This window comes from Prosopis cineraria, unplaced genomic scaffold (assembly GCF_029017545.1).
Source record: "Prosopis cineraria cultivar Desert tree isolate PC_DT_omini unplaced genomic scaffold, ASM2901754v1 PC2, whole genome shotgun sequence".
In the NCBI taxonomy this organism is placed as follows: domain Eukaryota; kingdom Viridiplantae; phylum Streptophyta; class Magnoliopsida; order Fabales; family Fabaceae; genus Prosopis; species Prosopis cineraria.
The window spans coordinates 35,217,598-35,244,176 of record NW_026555333.1 but is presented as its reverse complement, the minus strand read 5'-3'; the positions used below and the strand labels follow the sequence as shown (position 1 = coordinate 35,244,176).

At 32.8% G+C, this 26,579-nt stretch overlaps 1 protein-coding gene across 1 annotated transcript; it reads right to left on the bottom strand.

Annotated features, from left to right (window-relative positions):
- Window positions 1–10,920: 10,920 nt before the first annotated feature.
- LOC129302721 (uncharacterized) lies at window positions 10,921–26,178 on the bottom strand. Its single transcript, XM_054941615.1, has 6 exons — window positions 26,123–26,178; window positions 24,899–24,996; window positions 23,276–23,357; window positions 11,168–11,368; window positions 10,977–11,082; window positions 10,921–10,927 (listed from the first exon to the last, which is right to left on the bottom strand). The coding sequence occupies exons 3-6, from the start codon at window positions 23,298–23,300 to the stop codon at window positions 10,921–10,923; spliced, it is 339 nt and encodes a 112-aa protein (XP_054797590.1). The 5' UTR covers window positions 23,301–23,357; window positions 24,899–24,996; window positions 26,123–26,178.
- Window positions 26,179–26,579: the final 401 nt, after the last annotated feature.

Genomic DNA, 26,579 nt, shown 5'->3' with positions numbered 1-26,579 from the left:
TTTGCTCGCGAACTTGCTCATGCAACTTCTTAATTTTCTTAACTCTTTGGTCAGCATCAGAACTATATTGATGTTATCAAAGAAGGGGTCAAGTCTAGTGGATTAAGGGGACAAGTGTCGTAAACAACTTCAAATGGACACTTCCCAGTTGCTTTGGTTTTGAGTTATTGTAGGCAAATTTAACTTAAGCAAGAAATGAGATCCCATGCTTTAAATTCTTCCCTATGAAACTGCAAAGAAGACTACCAAGAAATATGTTTACAGCTTTAGTTTGATTGTCTGTTTGGGGATGACTAGCATTACTAAACTAGAGCTTAGTTCTTATTTCTTCCATGGCGTCTACTAAAGGTGGCTGAGAAACTTCACATCACGATTAGAAGTGATAGTCTTGGAAATGCCATGAAGACAAACAATCTCCTTAAAGTACACAATCTGCTACTTAGACAACATCATTGGTCTTCTAGCATGGAATGAAATAGGTCATTTTTTTAGAAATTGATCCATAGCTACTATGACAAAATCTTTTTACCTCTAAGCCCGTGGTAAACCTAGAAAAAAAAAATGCATGCTCATATCTTCCCAAGGTGCTTCTAGAATTAGTAAAGGCATGTATAAACCCTGTATTCTGACCTTTGGATTTAGCCAAGTGGCAAATTCTGCATCCCTATATATGTTTGTTGACATCCTATTCAGTCAAGGCCAATAAAAGTTCTCCTCACTAGGTCAATTATTTTATCCTATCTAAAATGTCTAACTAATCCACCGTTATGTGTTTCCTAAATTATGGCTTTTCTCAAGGAGCCTTGTGGAATACACAAGGCTTTGCCTCGAAAAAAAAACCTGTAATGTCTGTAGAATTGGTGGAAAGGTTGATTTGCAGTTGCTTCCTATACTCCTAAAAAATTAGGATCATCCTAATACAACTCTTTAACAAGGTTAAACCTAACACCTTGGTCTGCATTGTTATGAACAGCACATGTCAATGTCTAAGAGCATTAGATATGGAGTTCAAAGTTTCAGTCTTATGCTTAGTAAGGAATGGATAAGACTGTAAGAGTTTACTCTAATGGGCATGTCTACAGTTGATCTTTTACTGAGAATTTAAATACTTGACTACCTCATGATCAGAAAAGAGAATGAACTCTCTGTTCAAGAGATAGTCACTCCAATGTTAGAGAGTTTAGACAACGGCATAAAACTCTTTGTCATACATAGATAGAATATTTAAGCTTAGATTATTGAGCTTCTCACTGAAAAAAGTGATGGGATATCCCTCCTGACTTTAAACAACACAATACCGGTGTTAGAAGCATCACGGCTAACTTTAAATACTTGATCAAAATTAAAAAGAGCTAGAACTAGAGCTTCGGTCAACTTCTTCTTAAGCTCCTTAAAGCTTTTCTAAGCTTACTCTGTCTATTAAAATTTTTCTCATTCGATGCAATCTATTAGTAGTATAGCAATAGAGCTAAAATTACAGATGAATCTCCTATAGAAAGAAGTTAATCCGTGGAAGCTTCGAACCTCCTAAATAGATATTGGAATTGGCTAACTATTAATGGCTGTAACTTTGCTTGGATTATCTCAAACACCCTCTGCATTAATAATGTATCTAAAGAGCACAACTTCACTGGTAAGGAAGGTGCATTTCTTGAGATTGCATAAAACTTCTGTTCTCACACTGCTTGCAAAACTTGCAGCAAGTGATCTTGCTATAAATGACAATATCATCAAAGTACATAATAATAAATTTGCCAATAAAAGGTCTCAATACTTGATTCATCAGGCGCATAAATATGCTAGGGGCATTTGTTAACCCAAAAGGCATCACATTTCACTCCTACAAGCTATCTCTAATCTTAAAAGTGGTCTTCCACTCATCTCCTAGCTAAATTATGATTTAGTGGTATCCACTATGATAGTAGCACCATGCAACTAGTCTAGCATATCATTAAGTTGAGGTATCAAAAATCGATACTTAATAATGATCTTGTTGATAGGTTGGCAGTCAATGCACATTCTCTAACTCCCATCCTTCTTAGGTACGAGAAGAATAGGTACAGCATAAAGGTTGGTACTTTCTTGAACCAACCATTCTTCAACAATTCTTCAACTTATTGTTAGACTTCGACATGTTCTTGGGGACTCATCTTATAGGTAGGCTAGTTAGGAATTACTGCTCCTAGAATAAGATTAATGGCATGCTATATGTCTTGCATAAGAGGCAACCCTGGCGGTATCTCATCAAATATTACATCTAGAAATTCAAACAGTAATGGAATGGCTCCTGGTAAGTTGGTAGACTCATCGTTCACCTCAAACACCAGAATAAAGCTCATCATTTAGGCTTCAAACTTTGTCACCTTAAATTCTTCCTTAGTCATCAAAGACATTAATTGCTTAGAGGTACTAGATTCCCTTGAAAATTGGCTAATCTTGCTGGGCGGTTAAAGGCCACTAGTGTGAACTTGACACCATCTTTATAAAAAGAGTAAGTGTTTGCACGCCCGTTGTGCATAGCATGTCAATTATATTGTCATAGCCTCCCCAAGAGAAGGTAGCCATCACATAAAACTTCATTACAATATTAGTTCCTAATAGAGAAAGGTCATAAGACATGTTTAGAAACTTTTACCTCATTTCCCTTGTTGAGCAGTAAGTTAAAGTTTGTAAGTGGTTGCGGATGATCTTGTGTTGGCAACTTTAATTTCTCTACCATGTAGTTAGATACTGCATTTTTATAGCTTCTATTATCAATGATGACATTACAAAATTTTTCTTGGGTCGTGCAACGAGTGTGAAAAATGTTACGTTGTAGCCAAGGTTCTTTGACTACAGTTGTATGCAAACTTCGTCTAAGCACTAATGCTTCTCTCTAATCTGCAAGCATGACCTCCTCATCATATACTAGATTAGTTTCCATAAAACTTGATCTCCTCCTCATCTTTTTCAGGTGCTTCATACACTTGCCCTTCCCTAATGGTGGTAGGACAATTCGCAGTAATGTAGCCAAATTCTTAGCATTTAAGCATTTGATTGCTTTAGAGCCAGATTCCTTGGCAGCATTTGATGATGGTTTGTGCATAATGCTAGATTGCAGATTCCTTGAGGAGTTAGTCTATTGAAATTTTGCCTTACGAGCTTCTGGATAACCCCTAGAGGAAGAAGGCTGGAAAGAGGATCTCTTAGGCGTTGCTGTGTAAAACCTCCAATTTTTAAACACATTATTAGCATGCACTTAACCTTAAGATAGAGCTACCATAATATTTATAACTAATTTAATAACAAAGATGTCATGGCATAAAAGGATTAACCTTAACTGTTTGAAAACTTACAAGGTTAAGTAAGGAAACCTTATACAGATAAAATTTTATAAATCATTTAATATCAAAATCAAGTTTAGAATGTCAATTAAACCATTATAAATCAAAGTAAAAGGCATTTAGAAAGCATGAGAAACATTTAGAGTCAAAAACAAGTCAAAATAAGGACAAAAGAGTTACTTTTGTTTAACAGAGGCACTTAGCCACAGCTATAGCACATTCAGTCATGGTAGACACATTCAGAGAGATTTGGTTGTAGCCAAATGGTCTTAGCCACTCTTTTGCTGTGGCCAATGATCCATAAGCCGTGGCCAAATATATGATAGCACTTATCATGATAGTTACCAACCATTAATTTCCAACGCACATAACTTTTGACTCAGATCTCTGATTAAGGTAATCAAGTGCCCACACATCAACAATTTCATAATCTAGCTAATGATTTGGTTTCATGTCAATCCAATATAAGATGAAGAATTTAAACACTAGGACCACAATTCACATTTTTGCCTCTAAACCATCAAGCAAGTGTCCAAATCTCAAACCATAAGCCATTAGCCCACGCAAAGGCTTAAACTACACTCAATAAGTCTTAATACACTTGTCCAAATAGTCATAATTATCAAACAACTCTTAATATAAGAATTGACCACCCAACTACTATAAAGCACATATCGAGGGGGTAAAAATGTAATTATTTACATTCAAGCTAAACAATCACCTAAAACATGTAAAACTCATTTAATTGGTCAAAATATACTTGTTCAAACTATCTTGCTACACTACCATAGGCAGATTAGGATTTGGACCCTGTTATGGCTAAAACAATCCAAAAATAACTAAATTTTAATGTTTAAGGTTACAAATGTAAGTGGACTTCAAATAAATATAAGTCAATATAAAAGACCCCTTGTTGGAAAATATTATATTCAAATCACACATAAAAGATAAAACTAAAGATATTATAATTGATTACTCAGTCTTTAGCTTTACAGGCCTCGCCTTTACTCTTAACTTATCCTCGCCTGTAAATATTAAATTATGAGAGTGAGATAAACATCTTAGTAACCAAGTCATTTAATCAAACATATTAAAGTATGGCAATTACGATAATTAAACATTTAATATTACATAAGAGAAACTAACATTATTCATAATACATCTTTATAATGTGGTTTGCACGATCAAATGCAACCCCTTATAACACTCCTTATATCATCTAATCAAATTCATAGACTATTATCTCATATAGGTCTAGCCCATATGACTAGATTAGCCTTACTCTCTAATTGTGATGGGTCACTCAACCAAAAGCTCTCACACTCACTCTCGAACTATAGATTTCCCCTACTTGAATTTTAAGGTGTCATAAGTGCTTGACCCACACCATCCGATCTAGGATCAGTGAGACTAAGCATCATGCCCGACCCATGCCGCACCCATAGGTTGTTAGTAATACTAAGCACATATAGTAATAAAGTATGCCGATCACTATGCACAAACTCAGTAAAGGCTACGTCACGTGAATTTTCTATCATAATCCCTATACTATATCCTACCCATTATGATCATACAAGTTCAATCAACATATGCAATCTAAACTCATGCATATCAAGTAGTACATTATCCTCATAATTAACTAGAACTTGTATGCTTATCACTGTCCATGCCGCATCATGGTTTACAATCAATCATTATATAATCAACTTATAGACAATTCAGGGCCATAATTCATACTTAAAATACCATATAACATCTACATAAACATAACCAACAAGCATTTCATCATAAATATGGATGCTTTTCACAACTCTTCGAATATAATAAGTTACAATCATTCATCATGCTAACACATTCATCTTATAGGCAATTTAGACTTAACATCTCATGTTACAATATCACATAGCATCTATATAAATATAATCACCAAACACTTCATCACATGACTCATGTTCATATTTGGGTAATAGTTCAAAATCAACATATTCTTCTATAAGTTCATTTCAAGCCATCTATAATAATGCTTAAAGTATAAATGCAAACACAATAATATACTATACTTAAATTTTTGGTTACCTTAACTATTGGTTTACCAATCAAGAGTACCCGTGAATATTAAATGGAGCCTCCAATAAGCTCAATAACACCAACAAAAGTCAATTTACAATCAAACACATCAATAGTCATTAATGACTAATTATCTTTAATTAACTCTAATGAAAGTCTAAACTCAAAAATTTCATTATGGTCATCTACCCATAACGAAATTCATTTTTAGGTTCTATTAGTTTACTGAGACTCTCATTAGTCTAATCAACACTACTAATAACTTGTAACCCCCTAGCTCAACTAATTAGCTATAAGGTTTACTCCAAACCTCACTTTGAAATCCTAAAACATTAATAGTATTACACCTAAAGGTTAGACACTTAAATAAACTCTCATTAATCCCATTAAAGTTATAAGTTTAGGCAAACTCAACTTATTTTCAGATTCCTAAAGAATTATCCAAAAACTATGATGAAAATGCACAAAAGAGGAAGAGAAGAAGCTATAGGCACTTACCCAAGTGATTAGAAGCTTCAAATAGATTCAATTGGACACCCACAACAAACCTTAACAAAGTTCTCCTCTTTTTAAGTTGAAATGCGGGTCTTACGGTTTAAAAATTGAGTTTTGGCTACAGCAAATAAACCTTTGACTGTGACCAAAGATCAAAATTTCAAATGCTGAACATTATCTATCTAATTGGGCCCAATACCTTTTACAATCTAATTCTAAGTACTAATTAGGGTTCAATAAACCTATTAGCCTTTCGTACATTATCTTTTAATCTAATTTAACTCTCAATTATCTAATTTATTTTTAATTAACCCATTAACCTTAAATTAAATTGTCTAGGATGTTAAATCTACTTCTCAACACACATGGTTAGACATATCACATCATCCAAGGTCTAAAACTACTAAAGCTAGACTAGATGGCTGATATTGTGTTTAAGCCTGTAAGGTACTAGGCTATTATTTGCTCTTCCTTTTCTTGAATGTCACACTTGATCATGAGTTATTCAAATTCTGTAGTATATTCTTCTACAGTTAAAGACCTCTATTAAAAATTTTGTAGCTAGAGAAAGTTATCCTGTTGGTAATGGTTTAGTAGAAATTTTCTGGTGATATGGCATTTTATTTTTTCCCATGTCTCAAACTTGCACTTTCCCTCATGTTTTCACTTCTGTATGAGGTTTTTCCAACTAAATGGAAGCATGTTTCTTGAGGTTGAGGGCGACAATCCTGACTTTCTGTGTATCTGAAATCTCCTTATATTCAAATACTCGTTCAATAGTTTGAAGCTAGTCTACGAACTCGTCTAGCTGGAGTCTTTCCTCGAATTCAGGAATGTCTAACTTAATGTCATTAAAACAAAATTGTTGTTGTGGATGGTGATAATTGTCAGTGGATGACGAACTACTGCTTCTCGAATCTCCTTATAGGTTTTTTTCCATTATTGTTTAACAGAGTTCGCTGCATTTTTACAGTAGCTTCCAACTCTCGTGTCCTACATCTCATCTCTTCCATCTTAACCTCGTACACATTCCTACGTCTTAGAGGCATTTAGCTAGGTATAGAGGCAAGGATAAGGAATTTCTAGGAAAAAGAAAAAGGGTAAATGGAAATTATGGTGTAATTGAGGGCAAATAGGAAATGTTATAAAGATATAGGAGTAAAATGAAAAGGTTGTACGGATATAGGGGTGTAATGAGAATTTAAAAAGTATAGGGGTAAAATGAAAAATCTAGAAAGTATAGGGCTTAAAGTGTAATTTTAGAAAAATATGGGGGTTAAAATTAAATTTATGAAAAGTTAAGGGATAAAAATGTAATTTTTAAAGATTTGGGGGTTGAAATGGTATTTAAAAAACGTTAGGGGTTAAAATAGAATTTCAAAAAGTTTAGGGTCAAAATAGAAATGCTAAAAGTTTGGGGGTCAAAATGCAATTTTAGAAAAGGGCTAACTGGGCAGGGTGATGTGGCGAATATGACACATGGCGAACACTGATTGGGCTGACTTGTTGTTGACTGGTCAGAATGATGATGTGGTAGATGACGTCATCATCTTCAACCTCCAAATGTTGCATGCGGCACGTGTAATAGCGGCGAGACACATGAGACTCCGACAAGTGGCGTGTGAGGGCGCATGAGACGTCGTACGACGATGAGAGGAAAAATGTTTTCAAACCTCTTGAGCACAATGGTGATGTCAGTTTCTTGAAAAAAAATGCCTGGATTGCAAAACATAAAAATGTCAAGGACTCCTCCTTTAAATCTCTTTCTTCTCCTATGTAATCCCTCAATTTCCTCACTTTCTCATTCTCTGGATCGGCTTTAATGCCAAAATAGCTCAAGAACTAAATGGAAAACAAACTCTTATTTATTACTTTCAATCTGAGATTCCAGCACACAGAGATACTAAGCTATTTATACTATTCTAAGTCTTAAATGGGGCAAAGGGAGATAAATGGCAAGTTACAATTGTTTTATTATTTGTGTTAAAGGTGGCAACCCAACGAACATCTGTTTATGCTCTTCTACTCTCGTTCCTTTATGGTAGTTGTTTTTTTTCCTTCAATGATACATCAAATGACCTTACCAAAAAAATTATTCGTAGACAAAGACCAATAACAATTCATCATTTGATGAAAAAAAATGCTATTGTTACCATTTTAACAACAAACAATTCTGTATTAGTCTTTATTTGTAAATAATTCTCTTAGAAAATCTTTAGATGATGGGAGAATGATATATGGGTCCCAAGAGGGAACCAATTAGATCAAATGAAATCTCCAATGTCAAACTTTAAAAATGTGCAAATTCGTCTCTTAATTTTGTAACTTATTTTTTTAAATTTTAACATGATTGAAAAATAAATAAATTTATTTTTTCTATTAAAATTTGAAATACAAGTTATAAATTCATTATAACAAAATTGCAAGATTGATGAAACTCAAATTTATAAATTCTTAAAATTTGACACTTAATATCTAATTTGAATTAAAAAAACCTCGGTCTGATTCTCCCTTAATAAAATCATAAATGATGGTGTCATCATTATTTTGTTAGAATGGTAAAATTTCCAAATATACCCCTAATGACATTGCTTAGGCTGTTGGCCATGACCAGAAAAAATTTCCTCACAGGGATGGCTCTTCTTCTCATCTCACTCAAAAAAATTGTAGATTGTGCCAACTTTATTCTTAAAATAATGTTCACCCTCAAACCATGGTCATCGGAAAAATTTACTTTGTCGAGATTGAACCGTTGATCTTGACTGCGTGTGAAAAGAAGACAATTTTAAAGCAAATTGCCTCACGAAACGTGCTCTTTCATGTACACTATATGCCCCTTGAAGATATTAGCTACTTTATTTCTGACGTTGTAAGTTAGTTGTATTTCTTTTATTGTCTTTCTTTGTTTATCAAAAAATCTTTTATCAACTAATGCTTAGTCGACAAGCCAAGTGACATCCATTACTCACTCATCTTGTTTTTATTTTTTTTTTTCTAACAAAGAAATATATATCGTCATAATGTTTTGAGCCATTAGTGCATGCTAAGAGTATTTTATTTTGACCGATAAGTACCTCATTAACAAATAAGGTCGACACATAACTTTTGACAACATTTTAATTGATTGTCAGTCTAGGTTAATGGGTCAACGTCAATGACCGTTAGTCCAGAAATGACAATTCAATGATTTCGACAATTGAGTGATGATATTTTTTAAATAATCATGTAGAATAACTAGTGCTCCTTGACAAATATTTTTAGAATAAAATTACACTTTAATCCAACATTTTAAACACACAATTTTGTTACCCCAACCACTAACCTCATTTGAAAATTCACTTATTGTAGCCTTATTGTAATAAACTAGCATTTACTACCCCGTGCGATGCACGGGAAGCAAATAATAAGCCAAACATTATTGTAAAAATACTTTCATAAAAGATAATGTCTTCAGCGACAAGCAACAATGAAAATTCAAATGGCAAAATGATAAACAATTGTATAATACATACATTATAAATCCATAGCTTTTGGAAACATGATAAGGTCTAATCTCCCAAGTTTTTAAAGATTTCTGTATACACCACATTTTTTGTTGTTGTTGATCCAACCTTTTCTTCATCATGTAATAAAATCTTGAGTCCATCAATGCTTTTTACCCTTGACAATGCCACATATAATTGTCCATGAGTGAAAACTGGTTTAGTTAGGTATAACCCAACATGACGCAATGATTGACCTTGGGATTTATTTATAGTCATTGCAAATGATAGAATCACTGGGAATTGTCTTCGTCGCATGCGAAATGGCCATCTACTTTCTGATGGATTCATGTCCATCCTATGAATTAAAACTTTTTGATGTTGCCTTGAACCATTCAATGTTATGCCCTCAATAACATTTTTCCCTAGCCGAGTAATGCGCAACCGTGTACCATTGCATAGACCAGACGCTTGGTCAATATTCCTCAATAGCATTATAGGTGCTCCAACCTTCAAAGAAAGAATATGTGGTGGTAATCCAGAGCAATTAATTGTGTTGAGAAACTCAGTTGTATACAAATCATCAAATGAATCGTTGTCTTCTGTAGACTTGCATACAGAGTCAGAACTAAAATATTCCATTGCTTCACCAGGTAGCAACGAACACATATAGTTATTAACTTCACTCACACTTTCAATAGTTGGAGCTAAAATTGCTCTATCGTTAAAGTATGCTATGTCTTCAAAATTGATAAGTAAATTTGGATAAGTGGAAGACACGATGGCATTCATAGGATCTTTTGAATTACAGATAAGCAAATTGTGAGGAATATCAATATTTGTTGTACCATCATGTGGTTGTCCCAGTTTCCCATCACCTACGTCTAACAACCACTTGCTAAATTTTTCCAAAGCATTGCTATCGGTATTCATAGAAGATGATGATAACCGCATATTCCTTGTTAGTTTATATATTTTGCAATGATCCCATAAAGGTGAAGAACTAATACATGCATTAACAATGGTTGCTCTTGTTCCTTTAGGTATGACAGGAAGTATTTGACGGAAATCGCCACCCATAAGAATACACTTTCCACCAAAAGTATCATTTGAATGCATAATATCCTTTAATGTCCTATCAAAAGCTTCTATGCAATACCGTTGAACCATTGGTGCCTCATCCCAAATAATCAATCTAGTGCATTGAATTAAACGTGCCAAGGGAGAGTTTTGTTTAATACAACAAACAGAATCCTCTGTTATTTGGATAGGAATGGCAAACCTGGAATGCGCTGTCCTTCCAGAAGGCAATAAAGTAGCAGCAATGCCACTTGATGCAACAGTTAGGACAATCTCTCCTTTCGCACGAAGTGATGAAGACAAAGCATTCCATAAGAAAGTCTTTCCAGTTCCCCCGTAACCATAGACAAAGAAAAAACCACCATAGGGGGAGTAAACTGATGACATGACATTGTCAAAGACATGTTTTTGCTCAGAGTTAAGAGATTTTACCAACTTTGTAGCTTCTATACCCAAGGCTTGACGATCATAGTTTAATTCCTGTAGCATTAAATGATTTGTGACATCAAAGTTTGATGTTACTACTGGCAATGGAAGTGACGAAAAATCTTGCAATGACTTGCCATTACTATGAAGAAGTGAATCAATCTCACGAAGTGCAGCTTCTTCCTTTGCAACCAGTGGCACATTAATATCTACAATAATTAATAAGGTCAATTATAAGCATTAACTTATGTTGACAATGCAAATAATAAAAGATTATTTAGATTTGCAATTTACCTGACAAGGTTGGATCATTTCGTGGGATGTATAATAAATCTTCAGACAATATCTCAGAAGTATTACTCCATACAAAATCCGGCCGACTCAAGCATGAGCAAAGTAGCATAGTGACAAACATCCTTCTCAACTGAACTCCCGAAGCCCAAACTGAAGCCTCCCTAATTGCATTGATGTACTCCCTATCATCATCCAATAAACCTAGTGCAAAGCAAGCATCTTTGAAGGTTGGATATATAACACCATTAACCGTCTTAATATCATCAAATGAAGTAGGGCCCTTGACTTTTGTCAATAGTATTCTAAGGAAGTAAAGTTCTCCTGATGATGGTGACACGTGAGTTATTCTACCTACTGCAAAACCTCTTTTTCTTTCTTTCCAAGCTCTTTTATTCCTTTCATAGACATAATGATGTGGGAATTCAGAATATGTAAGAGTTTTGGCAAGATCTTGGTTACCATTCATTTCCATCCAAGCTAAAAATTGTGATTCACATACTCTTGGCTTATCTAACAACTCTGCCACGTCGTCTGTATTTGAGTAAACTATAGGTTGCTGATTTGGTAAATGAAAACTTAGTCTTTCAACAGAAGGATGTCTGTGGTGGATGTCAAATCCAAATATACGCCAGGATCCCTCACAAGCAGAAATATATCTACAGTTATAATACTGCTGAATCTCGTCACTGTTGTCATATATTGTTGCCACCACTCTATCATTTCCTTTGCTGATGTACTTAAATAAGTACTTGATAGAAGTGGAATGATTGCATTTCTCAACATTGATATGAGCTTGAAACATGGTAAGAAGGACAGAGTTATATGGGACAACAAATCTATTGTCTAAATGAATACCCTTTACTTCAATATCTCTCCCATCATTTCTTCTTTTATATGTAGGGTATCCATCTTCATCAATCACTGTTTGGTTGTTGAATTTTTTAGGGAAATATTTACTGCATTTCTTATCCTTCATGCACGGTGACTTAGGATTGCTTGTACCACATGGACCATGCATCATAAATCTCTTGACCAAATCATACAATTTTGGCGAGGTATGCTTATCTGGGATTTCTGCAAAGATTACCCTGTCGACACCATCCGAGTCATTGATTTTATCATGCTTGTCAAGGAACAAAAGTATATGGGCATGAGGTAAACCCCTCTTCTGAAATTCAATAGTATATACCTCTGTATATAAAGAAGATATAATAAGAAGAAGTCCAAACATAGAGAGATTAAAAGCTAGAAAAAATGGAGGTAATAATTTAAAAATGAAAGTAATAAATTATAAGAAAAAATATACATTTGAATAGTCATGGAATTTTACCTGCACGTATAGTTCCAAAAATTTTCTTTTCTTTAATTGTCTTCATCATCGATTTCAACTTCAATTTGAATACCCTAGATAATATATCTGGCCGATCTGATGGAGATATAAAATTTCGATCACAAAACCTAGTAATTTCTGGCCATGCTGGATTGCAAGTGAAAGTAAGAAATATATCTGGATATCCTGCCCAACGACAAATAGCCATAGCATCTTGATAATTTTGAAGCATGTATCTTGCTCCTCCTGTAAAAGAAGATGGCAAAATAATTCGCCTTCCAGTTGCACTTGCATTTCTTTCTCCATTGATCAATGCATCTGACAACCCTTGATACAAATCAACTCTAAGCTCCTTTTGATGAGTCCTGACCCATAATAGTCTTTGTGATTCAATCATTGTATATCCATCTACAATGAACTGCTGTAATAATCTACGGGCATGAAGTAATATTGATACCTCATTTTGATGGGACATAAGTCTGTAAGAGAAGTATTCTCGCATGCTGACTTTCTTTTTCTTCTTTGTTCTAGTCAATGTTTCCTCTCGATGATCAATATCATCCCTATATCCATCCTCACCAAATGGGAATAGAATAGGATATTGAAGAGGAAGATAAGATGCATGCAATTCACTAATACGTTGAGGAGATCCTGATAATTCTTCTATGATAATATCTCTCCTACCGAATGACATGTCTATATCGCCGACGACTAATGCTGCAACTTCAGAGGCAGACGGAAGATTGTAGTTACGACCATCATGCTGCCTTGTACCAATCAAGCATAACTTCAATTCATTATAGGCATGGTTTTTGATTAGTGACGAGGCCATTCGGTATTGCTTCACAAAAGGATTGAACTCATCTAAGACATCTTTAAGAAGATGAACTATAACATGATCAATCTTCAAACCTGTATGATGGTTGCTGATATAATTGAAATGCCAATGTTAGTATTCATCAAACTTTTATTATTAAATATGATAAAAATTTGAAAAAGGAAATTACCTTACTGCAGCTATTCTATTTGTAACTTCATTTTCAGTATCATAAATGTATAGTTGTGAGTACACAGGTCTAGCTCCTTCCAAGGGTAGTAAACTTCCAATCATGTGGTAATTCATTCCAGACAATATAAAAGAATAAGGACCACCACCAGAGTTAATTGAATGGTTGATCTTTCCACCCATAGATGTAAATGAAAACATGTTGTTGTATTGTCTTATATTTGCTAAGAAATCCTTTGAATGCATAGACTTCTTGTCAAAGAATAGTCTCTCTAACATTGGTGGCGGTGGATGTATGGTTGGTAATACAACCTTGCCCTTAAGGCAACAAATTGAGAATTCCATGGTTCTTCTAAATGTGTCTTTTTTGACACGCTCATTCAACCATAGTTCAGCTCCACAAAATATGCATATCTCAGTAGGATCTCCTTCATCTATATATTCTATATATTATTGTTAATAAGTTAGTACTTATTACTCAAAGTGATGCAAGATTAGAATAAATATTGTTCTGATAAAGATTTAAAAAAAATGATATAATATATTGATATAAAGGGAAACCAATTAAGATGAGTGATAAATAGAAATCATATTAAATCAAAAAAAGAAGAGGTATAAAAATACAGTGTTACAAAATGCTCATAAATAATAGTTTCTTTAAAAAATACAATTGTAGGTACCAATTAAAAATAAATATATTCATGAATATATTTGACATTATAAATATAATTGATTTTATCTATGAAAGGTTTGTGAAAGACCTTTAAATAGTGGTTGAAACATCATGTAATGAGGTGGCTACTTTTTTAATGATAGGCTAATGTATTTTGACATATTAAAAAGTTTTTATGCATATAATGGAAAGTTTATGGAGATACGCAATTTACACAATTCAAAAATACCAAAGTGTAAAATATAATGTTTATAACACATAAGCAATTAATTATAAAATTATAAGTAACAGTTCATAATATTATGATGAAGATGATAAGCATTATACCTGGTGCAATGCCTTCCTTTTGATTATCCTCAGTGTTATGATTTTGTATGGTGTCTAATTCATCTAGAAAAAATGTAAAAAAAAAAAAGGTACAAAAAAAATAGAACTTATTCATAAAATAATATTTATATATTTATAAATTGAGATAATATATTTTTAACATATAAATCATAAAGTAATTACTTATCTAAAAATAACTTAAATAAATGGAAACATATATTACCTCCAGATTGTCCATTGGAGTGTTCGCTATCATCATGAATTTCGTCATTATTAAAATCATAATTGAATTGAAAATCTTTATATTTGATTTCAAGACCTGTAAGAAAACAATTCATGCATCATGGAAACTAATATGAAATGTTCTTGCAATAACAATGACAATAGTCTTACCTGTTGAGCGAGAAGGTTGGTCATTGATCCTAATATTATTTGGATTCATGATAACTGCAAATAATTAGGTTGACCTTGTTCATTCAATTCATTCAATGTATAAAATAATCAAGTGATGTAAAAAATATTTATTTAAACATTGAATTTACAGTGGGGATGTGACTATACCTTTTTCTGTTTTGTGCTTTCTATTACTGGATTTTCCAATTGATATTTGTGTAGTGGTTTCATTGCTAATGTTTTGGTTACCAATCTCAATAGCTTTGAACCTAGCACTCTTTCGCTGATAAACATTCTCTTCCAAATATGAACATGAAACCCAACCAAATGATGTTTCCAATTAGTTATGCAATGTAAAAGATGATGAGGAAACAGTATGTGGAGATATTGTAATAGGAAAACAAAGATATTAACTTAAACCATATGTTCACCTGCCTTCGGTATGGTCTGAAATCTTTGACATAAATTTTTTGCTACATTTGTCAAGTCCTTCAAAGCTTTTCTTTTCTGTCTAGTTTTTAACCCTTTTTTCATATCTTGTGAGAATATTGTATTTGACTGTGTACATCGAAAACTGCATTCTGGGCTGGTTAGACAAGTTGAGATATTTTGAATGGATTGAGGACTATTGCCAGGTTGCAAGTTATCTATCATCAGCAAAGACAAGATATACTTGAGACAAGCTTGAGGTATATGTGAATGCATTTTAGTGGTTACAAAATAAACATACCTGCGACAGTTTCAGAAATGATGCTTGTGCATCTATCTTCTTGTGTCTGTGTTGCTTCATTTTCTGAGAAAATGATTCTTCTCTTCCTCGGCATTATGGAAAAGTGAAACTGTTTGGGGCGTTAATCTGAAACAGGAGGAGAAATAAGCCTTGTCTGAAGCGTATGAGCATCTGTCATGTGTGAATAAAAAACAACTTGCTTCAAGAGATGCATGTAATATGTTTGTTTCCCATTTTTTTAGTTCACAGAACCCATGACGTGTGAAAGTGACAGCACTTGGTAGCATTCTGAAATTTCATGTAAAGATATATATATATATATATATATATAAAGCATGTAGTTTGCAAACTTAAAGGTGGGTCAATAGAAAAAGTGTTTTTTCCGTTTTTATGTAATTGGCTCAATAAGGTTGTCAAGTTCATAGGTCAAAGCAAGTATCCTTTCTCATTTGTCCCTTCAGTGTTTTCAATTGGGCCATCAATCCATAAAGTTTGTCCTAACTATCTACTTGTTATAATAAAAAGTTAACTTGAGTGCATGTTCCCATAAAGGATAAAGCGATTTAGAGTATCCCATAAGATATGTTAAAAACCATCAAATTTCAATAAAGGTGATAGTAATTTCAAAAGATAATATAATTTTCAAAAAAACATGATGGATGGTAATGTTCCAAAGCCATATAGATGTATAATTAGCATTAAATCAGTAGGCCTTACTTAGGTGTCATTCCAGCAAAATATGTGTTTATTTATTTAATTAATTATCCAAAAACATATAATTGGTTATTAATTTATTGTCCATTTAATTGATATTTGTCTTGATTCCAATGCTAATTAAGCACAGATTAATTCTCATTTCTCTAATCCTTATCATCATTTTATTCATCATTAAGTACTTTGAATATCTTTCCTGATGATCTGTTGAAGTGTTAATTAATATCAGAGTTTAAACACTATAGAATACTTTAAAAACAACAAAATTAAACTAAAAATAGCACACTCTTTGATAACAATAATTTGGTTCTAATACATGACACAATAACATAACAACGAAGCTAAGGAAATAAGGAAGAACTAAACACCAACAACATTGAAAGTCTTAAACTAAAACATAACAACCACGGACACTAAAGAACATAAACTAAACAACAATAAACATTAATACATAAAGTGCAGTCCTAGCTATAAGCTGGTATTCTACACTACTTTTCTTGCTTGATAGCTTTAATTGGCTTTGGCAGCGAGGCAAAAGATGCATGCACTTGAGAAGACTTTTCAATCTCATCAACAACAGCAGATCTCTTCATAGCATTTCTCCTCTTTCCCTTCATGTAGGTGGTGGAAGGGACAGTTTTTGCAGCAATCAGTTGAGACACATCCATCTCATCAAGCCCAGCATTAATATCATTACTATGGAAGTCAGTTGGTGAATCTTTGGCATCATTGTCAACAACAATAGGGTTTTCCATGTTTGTCTTTTCTCCCTATCAAATGGAAAGGATGTTTAGAAATACATAAAACATATGATATAAGATTAAGTATAGACAAAATTATGTCACCTTAACTACATCTTCCTCAGTAGAAACTTCTTTGATACCTTCACCAATACCTCCATCAGATTGTTCTTCTACCTATATAAACAATAAGGTGCATCACTTAAAAACTAAATACTCATAAATGGCTAACTCCCTAACAAACACTTAATAGATCGTATTGTATATTATAAAGGAGTGTAATAAAAATTACATCAACTGCTTCAATGAATTGATTCATTAAATCGCCACATTCAGTATACTGAAGTACACTGATACTTGAAGATGGATATTCTTTATTGTAGCCATTAAGTTTCAACTTTAATAGCATTTTCCTGCCAACCAGCTGATCCAACTCATATGGGAAGTCATAGGATCGCTTATCCTTCAAGTAAATTAATGTCTTGGTTAGAAACTAATAACTTTATTCAACTATACATACACAACACTAAATAGGAAAACATGTATACCTCATGAAGAATGACCTTAAGCTCTGTTGCTGTTTGTCCTAATAGTTGTATAGCCAACTTGTCCCAGAAAACAACATTAACCTTACCAGTTTCATCTTCCACTGTATAGTGTAATTTCAGCCTATAAAAAGGAACAAATTAATCAAACTTAACATGAACCAATCAAGAAATTTGAGATTTTAAATTAGACTTGTTCCAGTTATATATATATCATAAATTGAATTAGATATTTACTTTGTCTCAATAGATGCAGGTTTCTTTTTACACAATGGGCAATACAAAGAACCATTCTGAGGCTTAGGCTTAGATGCACATTTTGAACACCCATCATAATTCCAGCCATTTCGAGTGTCCAGCTTGATAATCACACAGCTTATCAAGAAACTTGATTCCTACAATGTTAAGGAGATAGTATCATTATCTTTCCTCATGTACATGTTTGACTTGGAAAGTGAATATACTAACAGCTGGTTGGTCATGAATTTGGGCAATATTTATTTTCCTTGTGTTTCTCATCATATTGGATGCTGAAGTTTGAGTTGATGGTTGGCTGATGCTCTGAGCAGAGGTACATATCATTGGTGATGTCATCTCCTTCACACTAATCATAATATAAATGTGTAGGTGATCATTAAACATGTTATATAAATTATTCTTTTAGGTCGACACCCACAAAATTATTAATCAAACTAACCTATCCATCATCTCCTTCACCTCTTTTATGGCCAAATTATAAAGAACCCTAGTAGCATTAAAAGAGCTGGATATTTGAGGTCTCCCTGTCACAATATAAAGTTACTTAATTTATTAGTATGATTGAACAAATACAAAGTTAGAAAATGAAGGAACCAAATACTGTCATTACCATCTTCAGTGAAGCCTATTCTGCACAGATTGATAACAACCACAATAGGGCCTTCTTTATGTTCAAGTTGTGCCATGTATGCATTAGTAGAGCATTCATCATATAGAACTAACTCGACATCATTATCACTATAGAATAAAGATGCAAGAATGATGGTCATCAATATTTAGTAAGTGCTTGAACATAATGTCATAATAGGCAAAAGAAAGTGAAAAGAAATGTAAGAAAAATTGAGCATACTCCTTGTCCACCAACAACATGCGGAGTTTGTGCTTAGTCTCATTATCCTTGCGATACTCCTCAAGATTACTTATCTTCTTCAAGTAACCTATGACATCTGCAAAATAATGGATTTGGAGTTAGATATTTATGTAATACACCTTATATAAGAAACAGTACTTGCATGGAGCAAACTCACCAAATAGATGGTCAATCATTTTTTCGTCAGTGACTTTCTTGATCTCGGATATTGGAAAGAATGAAAATAAGTCAGGAATTGACGCTGCATCTTCCCTTATATATGTTTGCTGGCTGAATGCTATCTTAAAAGGATGAGTGGTTGCTCTAAATTGGTTTTCATTTTTAGATAGCACAAAGTTGGCAATAAAGTAAACATGTCCTTCCAAAGGGAAAGATCTAAACTGATCATGAAGGCTCTTGTTCAAGACACTTGCTTGAATCTTGTTCCCCTGTGAGAAAAAATGAGGCATATCTATGAAAGGCAAGAAATAATGGAGAGATCAATGGAAGTAGCATTAAACATTATACAGATTTAAAATGAGTAAACAGTATCATATAAATTACAAGGCACCTCAACGTCAACTAAGATCATGGTTATGCAGAATAGTTCATTGGGTGCTGATTTATGGAAAACATTCCACTTCCTGTGGATTCGAACGATAATTTTCCACCTATCAGTACCATCATGCAGCTGGCTAATCAAAGAAGTTGTAGACATTGTTTAGAGTAGGCAAGTGTTATATGGAAGATAGTGATTAGAAGGGTATGAAGATGGAGGCTGTATATGCAAGGTTATATAGATGTAGAAGTGCATTCCATTTGGTGGGGAAATTGTAGTGAATTAGGATAATTTCTATTATATATTTTATCATTTTTATTTAATGAATTAGAATTAGAAGTATATTCTGGAATTTATGCACAAATATGGTAGCTGACAATACATCTATTGAAGCATGAAACAGCAGGGGTATCATGAAATGGAAAAAGATTGTGTGTCCTGAGTATTTAGGCATCTTTCAGTGATAGGACAAAACATTTAAAAGAAGTTGACCATTGATTTTGAAAAGATATTTAGAATGGATATGATAGAGCAATGGATGTTGTATATAGTAAAGAAGAGTGAGTTTTAACCTTTTTCTGTACAAACACGTAAAGGATATGAATAAAGACATTGAGGAGTGTAAAAATAAAATATTCACACATTCCAAAGATATCAGTGGGAGCTGTGTTTCTTAAAAAGCAGCTAGCCTTAGGTTTGAAAGGATACCTAGAGAAAGCCAAACTTCTGTTTTGACTCAACTTAGGGATTTAGACATGCAAAGGACTTCTAAATGGAATACATGATTACTTTAGAAACTGGCAATACATGTATTGAAGCATCATGCAGCAGGGAAATATGAAAATAGAAGGTGGCCTGCTATTGGAAAGGCCAAAATAATGAAACTCTTTCTACACTAAAAGCTGCAATAAGAACAATGCAGATTAAGCTATTACAACAGGCAATGGAATGATAAGGAAAAAGGATGAAAAGTTATTTCACGATAGGTAGTGTAAAGTTAAGAACTACCTAGAGAAGGCCAAACTTTTGTTTGATTCGTCATTAAGATTCATGCATGGAAAGAACATCCAAATGGAATCTTAAACTGGCAATACATGTATTGAAGCATCATACAGCAAGGAAATATGAAAATAGAAGGTGGCCTGCTATTGGAAAGGCCAAAATAATGAAACTCTTTCTACACTAAAAGCGGCAATAAGAACAATGCAGATTAAGCTATTACAACAGGCAATGGAATGATAAGGAAAAGGGATGAAAAGTTATTTCACGATAGGTAGTGTAAAGTTAAGAACTACCTAGAGAAGGCCAAACTTTTGTTTGATTCGTCATTAAGATTCATGCATGGAAAGAACATCCAAATGGAATCTATACACAAATATGTTACCTGACAATACATCCATTGAAGCATAAACAACAGGGGTATCATGTAATGGAAAAAGATTGTGTGTCCTGAGTATTTGGGCATCTTTCAGTGATAGGACAAAATATTTAAAAGAAGTTAACCATTGATTTTAAATAGATATTTGGAATGAATATGATAGAGCAGTAGATGTTGTATATAGTAAAGAAGAGTGGGTTTTAACCTTTTTTCTGTACAGACATGTAAAGGATATGAATAAAGACATTGAGGAGTGTAAAAATAAAATATTCACACATTCCAAAGATATCAGTGAAAGCTATGTTTTTTAAAAAGCAGCTGACCTTAGGTTTGAAAGGATACTTAAAGAAGGCCAGACTTTTGTTTTGACTCATCTTAAGGATTTAGACATGCAAAGGACTTCCAAATGGAATATATGACTACCTTAGAAGCTAGCCATACATGTATTGAAGCATCGTACAGCAGGGTTTTAATCTTATGTAAATAGATAATGTGTCCAGAATATTTGGCCTTCTTTTAATGATAGGACAAAACATTCACTAAATTTTGACCAATGATTTTGAATAGATATTTAGAATGGAAATGATAGAGCATGAGATGTTTTATATATTAATAAGAGTACGTTTTACATTTGTCCTTTGCAAACATGTAACTGTGTGGGAGAAAACACACTATTTTCTTGGGAAAAAAAATTCATACAATCCAAGTAAATCTGTAAAAACTGTGGTTTTTAAGAAGCAGGTGAACCTAGGTTTACAAGGATACCTAGAAGAGGCCAATCTTTTTTTTAATTCACAGCAGGGATTATCAGACGCAAAGGACTTCAAAATTTAATGAATGCACAAATCTAGAAGCTGGGAATACCTGTACAGAAACTCAGATTTTGGAAGTATATCTATAAAAGCTGTGTTTTTGAAAAAGCAGCTGACTCTAGATTTGAAGTTAAAAAAAGATATATAGAGAAGGCCGAACATATATTAAAAAGTTGCCCATGGATTTAAAATAGATATTTAGAATGGATATGATAGAGCAGCAGGTGTTGTAGATATTAATAAGAGTAGATTTTAACTTTTTCATGATTGTGACTTGTCAAGGACGTGGGAGAAAACACACTCATGAATGTAAATATATAATATTCACACATTCCAAGGTATACTGAAAAAGCTGTGCTTTTTAAAAAAGCATTTTAAAGGGATATCTAGATAATAGTGATATTTAAAAAAATAATATTAAACCAGGCAATTGGCCTTGATTAAATTAGAAGCATGATAGGTATCACTGTTCTTTCTCATTTGGATTTATGCTAGAAAAAAACGTGATATACACAAATAAGGAAGGTTGCTATAATGTGTTTAATTCAGATATTCTTATTAATATGATTTGACCTCTAAAGAACTACTGAAACAGCTTTAACAAAAAGATCTGAGTTCTGGTACATGTAGGCATTTAATGAGCAATGAAAACAAAATATCACATTCATCCATCACTTTAACCAAGATTTGTAGCAGAATAATCACAGGATGACTATTCGCAGTTAACACAAAATTCCAAGAACATTAATAAATATGTGAAAACAAACAGACTCAGATAAAGATTGTAATGGATGTAGAATGAAATCAATGTTAAATATTTAATTAGTATACAATCAAACTCTAATATCTTTGGTTATAAATAGGTGATACCTCCAGCACACTCATTTAAAGTTAAAAATATCTCTTCATTGGTATTCGACCCGGTATATTACTTTTACATAATAGGTAAAAAGATGAATTGCCCCCCTTAAAAAGGTAAACCGAAATGAATGGCTGATGTTTTATTATTTTCCCAACTAATATCTTTGACTATAAATATGCCAAACCTCCAACATGCTCATTTGAAGATTCATAACACATGCTATATCAAAACAACTGATTATGAGCCATTACGTTTGTTTCTTAGAGCATGAGTTGAATGCACTCATTCAAGGATGGAGAGATTGCGAGATAACATGTATACGAGTGTGCTGTGGACCCATTATAGTGACAGACGAAGTGCAAGTGAGCTCAAGAACTACCTACTTTGAAGATTATATTTATGTAATGGGTATCATCCTAGTAGGTTAATGGAAAAACAGACTATGTAGTGTGAGTTTTGATGATTAGGGTAATAGTGAGTATGACATGTAATTGGAGTTATCTTGATTATATCGCACATTTAGTGGATATGTAAGGTAATTATCACATCTTTATATAAAAAAAATGAGATGAATAAGTGCAATACATTAAAGCCCATGAGTTAAATATAAAAAACAACCAAGCAATAGAGAAATTATGACTAACATGCATGGTGAAACATTTAAATACTCGAGATACACATAAAGGACAAGACATTGTATAACTAAAAACTGAGAGAACTTGAATGCATTATTTATTTCATAATATAAATTTAAACAGAAGATTGAAGTCAATGAATTGTCATTAAGAATGAGCAATGATATGACATGGGGATACTTCTGAACTTGTAAACACGCGTTAAATTATACAATAGGTTTGGAAATAAAAAGTTTATGATGAGTTGATACTTTTAACAAAAGCATGTTGCAATAGCCATTTATATGGCATCATACCTGGTAAACATTGCCCTTTCCACATGATGACAAAAACATACTGAGCAGAGAATTATTGACTTTGACTGCCAAATATGTCATCCTGAATAATTTGCAATAGTATAATAAGATACAATAAAAAAATAATTGTCAACAAAATCCACATTGCATTTATAGAAACTATAATGTGGATCAAACCTTGTCATATAGAAGAAGTATAAGAATACATTGATCTTGGAGATTATACGTGCTAAACACAACACACACATAACTTTTTGGAATCTGTAACACATTGGACTTGGCAGTCACATAAGGAAGAAGGAGCAATCTAGTATAAGAAGATATACATGCAAAAATATGACCTTATAAAATTTGTGATTATTATGCAATTATACAAATTATAAATTTATAATAAGAAAGATAATGCCATTGGAATCTTTATTAGGTGAATGACTTCAAGTTGAAAGATTTAGGAGTGTAATAATTACTGTGTTCTTCATACACTACAAGTTAAAAGTAAACAATTACATATCATTACATATAACTACTAAAAATTACCAGGAATAACCCCATTAAACTGTTCATCACCATCTACTTTCTAAGTAATGAAAAGATTTTTGGCACCTAAACTTTCAAACTTAATGTTACACTAAAGCGTGTTATCTAACACTGATATAATCCGTGTTAGATAATACTATGTATTTGGAACTTGTATAAGCAAACATCGACGTAATGATATAAAACAACTACAAACAGAATTATAAACTTGCAAAAACTACCATTATTATACAATAACTGTATGATTTAATTATCAATATAATAATAATAATAATAATTTAAGTCCACCAATATAGGACGAATCCCTTATGAAAAAAACAATAATGATTGTTTAATTAGAGTTCTTGTGAGGTTTATGTTAGTGTTAAAGGACAAAATTAAAACATAACATGTGTCAACCAATTTCGTTCATTTATCAATGAACTCAATAAAAGTACATTATTTATAAAAGACATAATACATTGATCTTAAGAAAAGACTATAAGTACTCTGATCTTCATACACAAAGATATAAAAGTTAAAAATGTCATAGGATTACAAAACATCTCTACCAACAACCTACAATGGTCTTGGATCCCCAAAACCATCTGTTAACATTTATAAGCTGCTGCCAGCAAGGTCAGCATGTCCAAGGTTGGTGTACCAGCGGACTTTGGCAACATTTTTGAACTCCTGAAGGAAATCTCTGCCTGGGATAAATATTAAATACTCATAGTAAACATATTTAAGGTGATTTGTATAAGACACATGTGGGTATATCAATAATTAAAGGAAAATACGTGTATTGTTATTAGTACATGTATCCATGAAGGGAAAACACACAAACAGTCTGGTCCTTATTCTTTTAATTCATTTTAGGAATTTACACATGCAAATGATGTCCAAATAGAAGAAGTGCAGGAACGAAGAAGCATATGTGGAATCTCTTTTTTAAAAAGCAGGTGACATTATCTTTAAAGTTTAGAATGGATGCATAAAGAAGGCACAACATATATTTAAAAGTTGACCATGGTTGTAAAAGAGATATTTGGAACGAATATGATAAAGCATTAGATGTTCTATATTTAAAAAGATAGTACAAATTACCAGGCAGTTTAAAAATAACAGCATACTTATATGACTGATATGTTGTCCAAGCATCCACAGCAGAATCTCCTTTTAAAAGACAATTCATCATGTCTCGACTTTGTGAGCCATGAAAAGAAATATAAATCAATATTGGAAATTAAAGGAAATAAGCAAGTATTTTGGTTAAGCAAAGAAAAAGATTTATAACTTTTAACAACAATTTTTTAAAAAGATATTGTATCATGATATACCAAAAAATAAGGACAGCAAAATGTTATAATAAGTAATTTATCATGTTATCATATTTATGCACAAATATGGTAGCTGACAATACATCTATTGAAGCATGAAACAGCAGGGGTATCACGAAATGGAAAAAGATTGTGTGTCCTGAGTATTTGGGCATCTTTCAGTGATAGGATGAAACATTTAAAAGAAGTTGACCATTGATTTTGAATAGATATTTGGAATGGATATGATAGAGCAATGGATGTTGTATATAGTAAAGAAGAGTGAGTTTTAACCTTTTTCTGTACAAACACGTAAAGGATATGAATAAAGACATTGAGGAGTGTAAAAATAAAATATTCACACATTCCAAAGATATCAGTGGCAATACATGATTACTTTAGAAACTGGCAATACATGTATTGAAGCATCATACAGCAAGGAAATATGAAAATAGAAGGTGGCCTGCTATTGGAAAGGCCAAAATAATGAAACTCTTTCTACACTAAAAGCTGCAATAAGAACAATGCAGATTAAGCTATTACAACAGGCAATGAAATGATAAGGAAAAGGGATGAAAAGTTATTTCACGATAGGTAGTGTAAAGTTAAGAACTACCTAGAGATGGCCAAACTTTTGTTTGATTCATCATTAAGATTCATGCATGGAAAGAACATCCAAGATAGCAAAATGTTATAATAAGTAATTTACTTTCCGCATACTATTTCAAGTATGTGGAGAAACCATTAAACATTAACTTGATCATGGTTTAAGAATAAAGTTTGAAAAAAACATGAAGTATAGAACCAAAATATTAAGTTATATCTTACTTTATGTCTGGCCAACTATTAACATTTCCATTGGAGTATCCTTAAGTGATAAAAAGGAAAGATAGAGTGTTGTAAGGCAAAGTTCAGGTTGCAATAGAGTATGAGTTAATATATGTTTCAAAAAAAAATCATAAGTATTGTCACCTATAAATCAAATACCATTAGGTTGATAGATCGTGCTCACTTCGGATAACCAAGATCGAGCTCATAGACTTCTTGGCCAACACAAGCATACATCTGTTCTACTTTGATGAGTATATGCCAGGTTATCTTGGTTCGATCAAGATTGTTGAGTAGAACAAAATGATTTTTGTCTAATGCATTAACGTTATAGGCATCCATTCTGGGTTAGACAAAGGGAAAATAGAGAAGGATTAAATACAAAAAAATATATGGCCTTTGTATTAAAAAAAAAGTGAGCAGATGTCCTAATCAGGGGGTATGGTTAGATTGTGTTGAACTATAAGACCAGCAAATAAGGATAGAAATTGTTATAATAACTAAGTAAAAAAACATGCAAATAAATCAAGAGAAAATACATCATATACCAGTAAATACATTAACTTCACCCAGCTTTCAGACTGCAAGATACAACCCTAGGACGAGTTTGAGAAGAAGATGGAACGGGCGACGGCCGAATA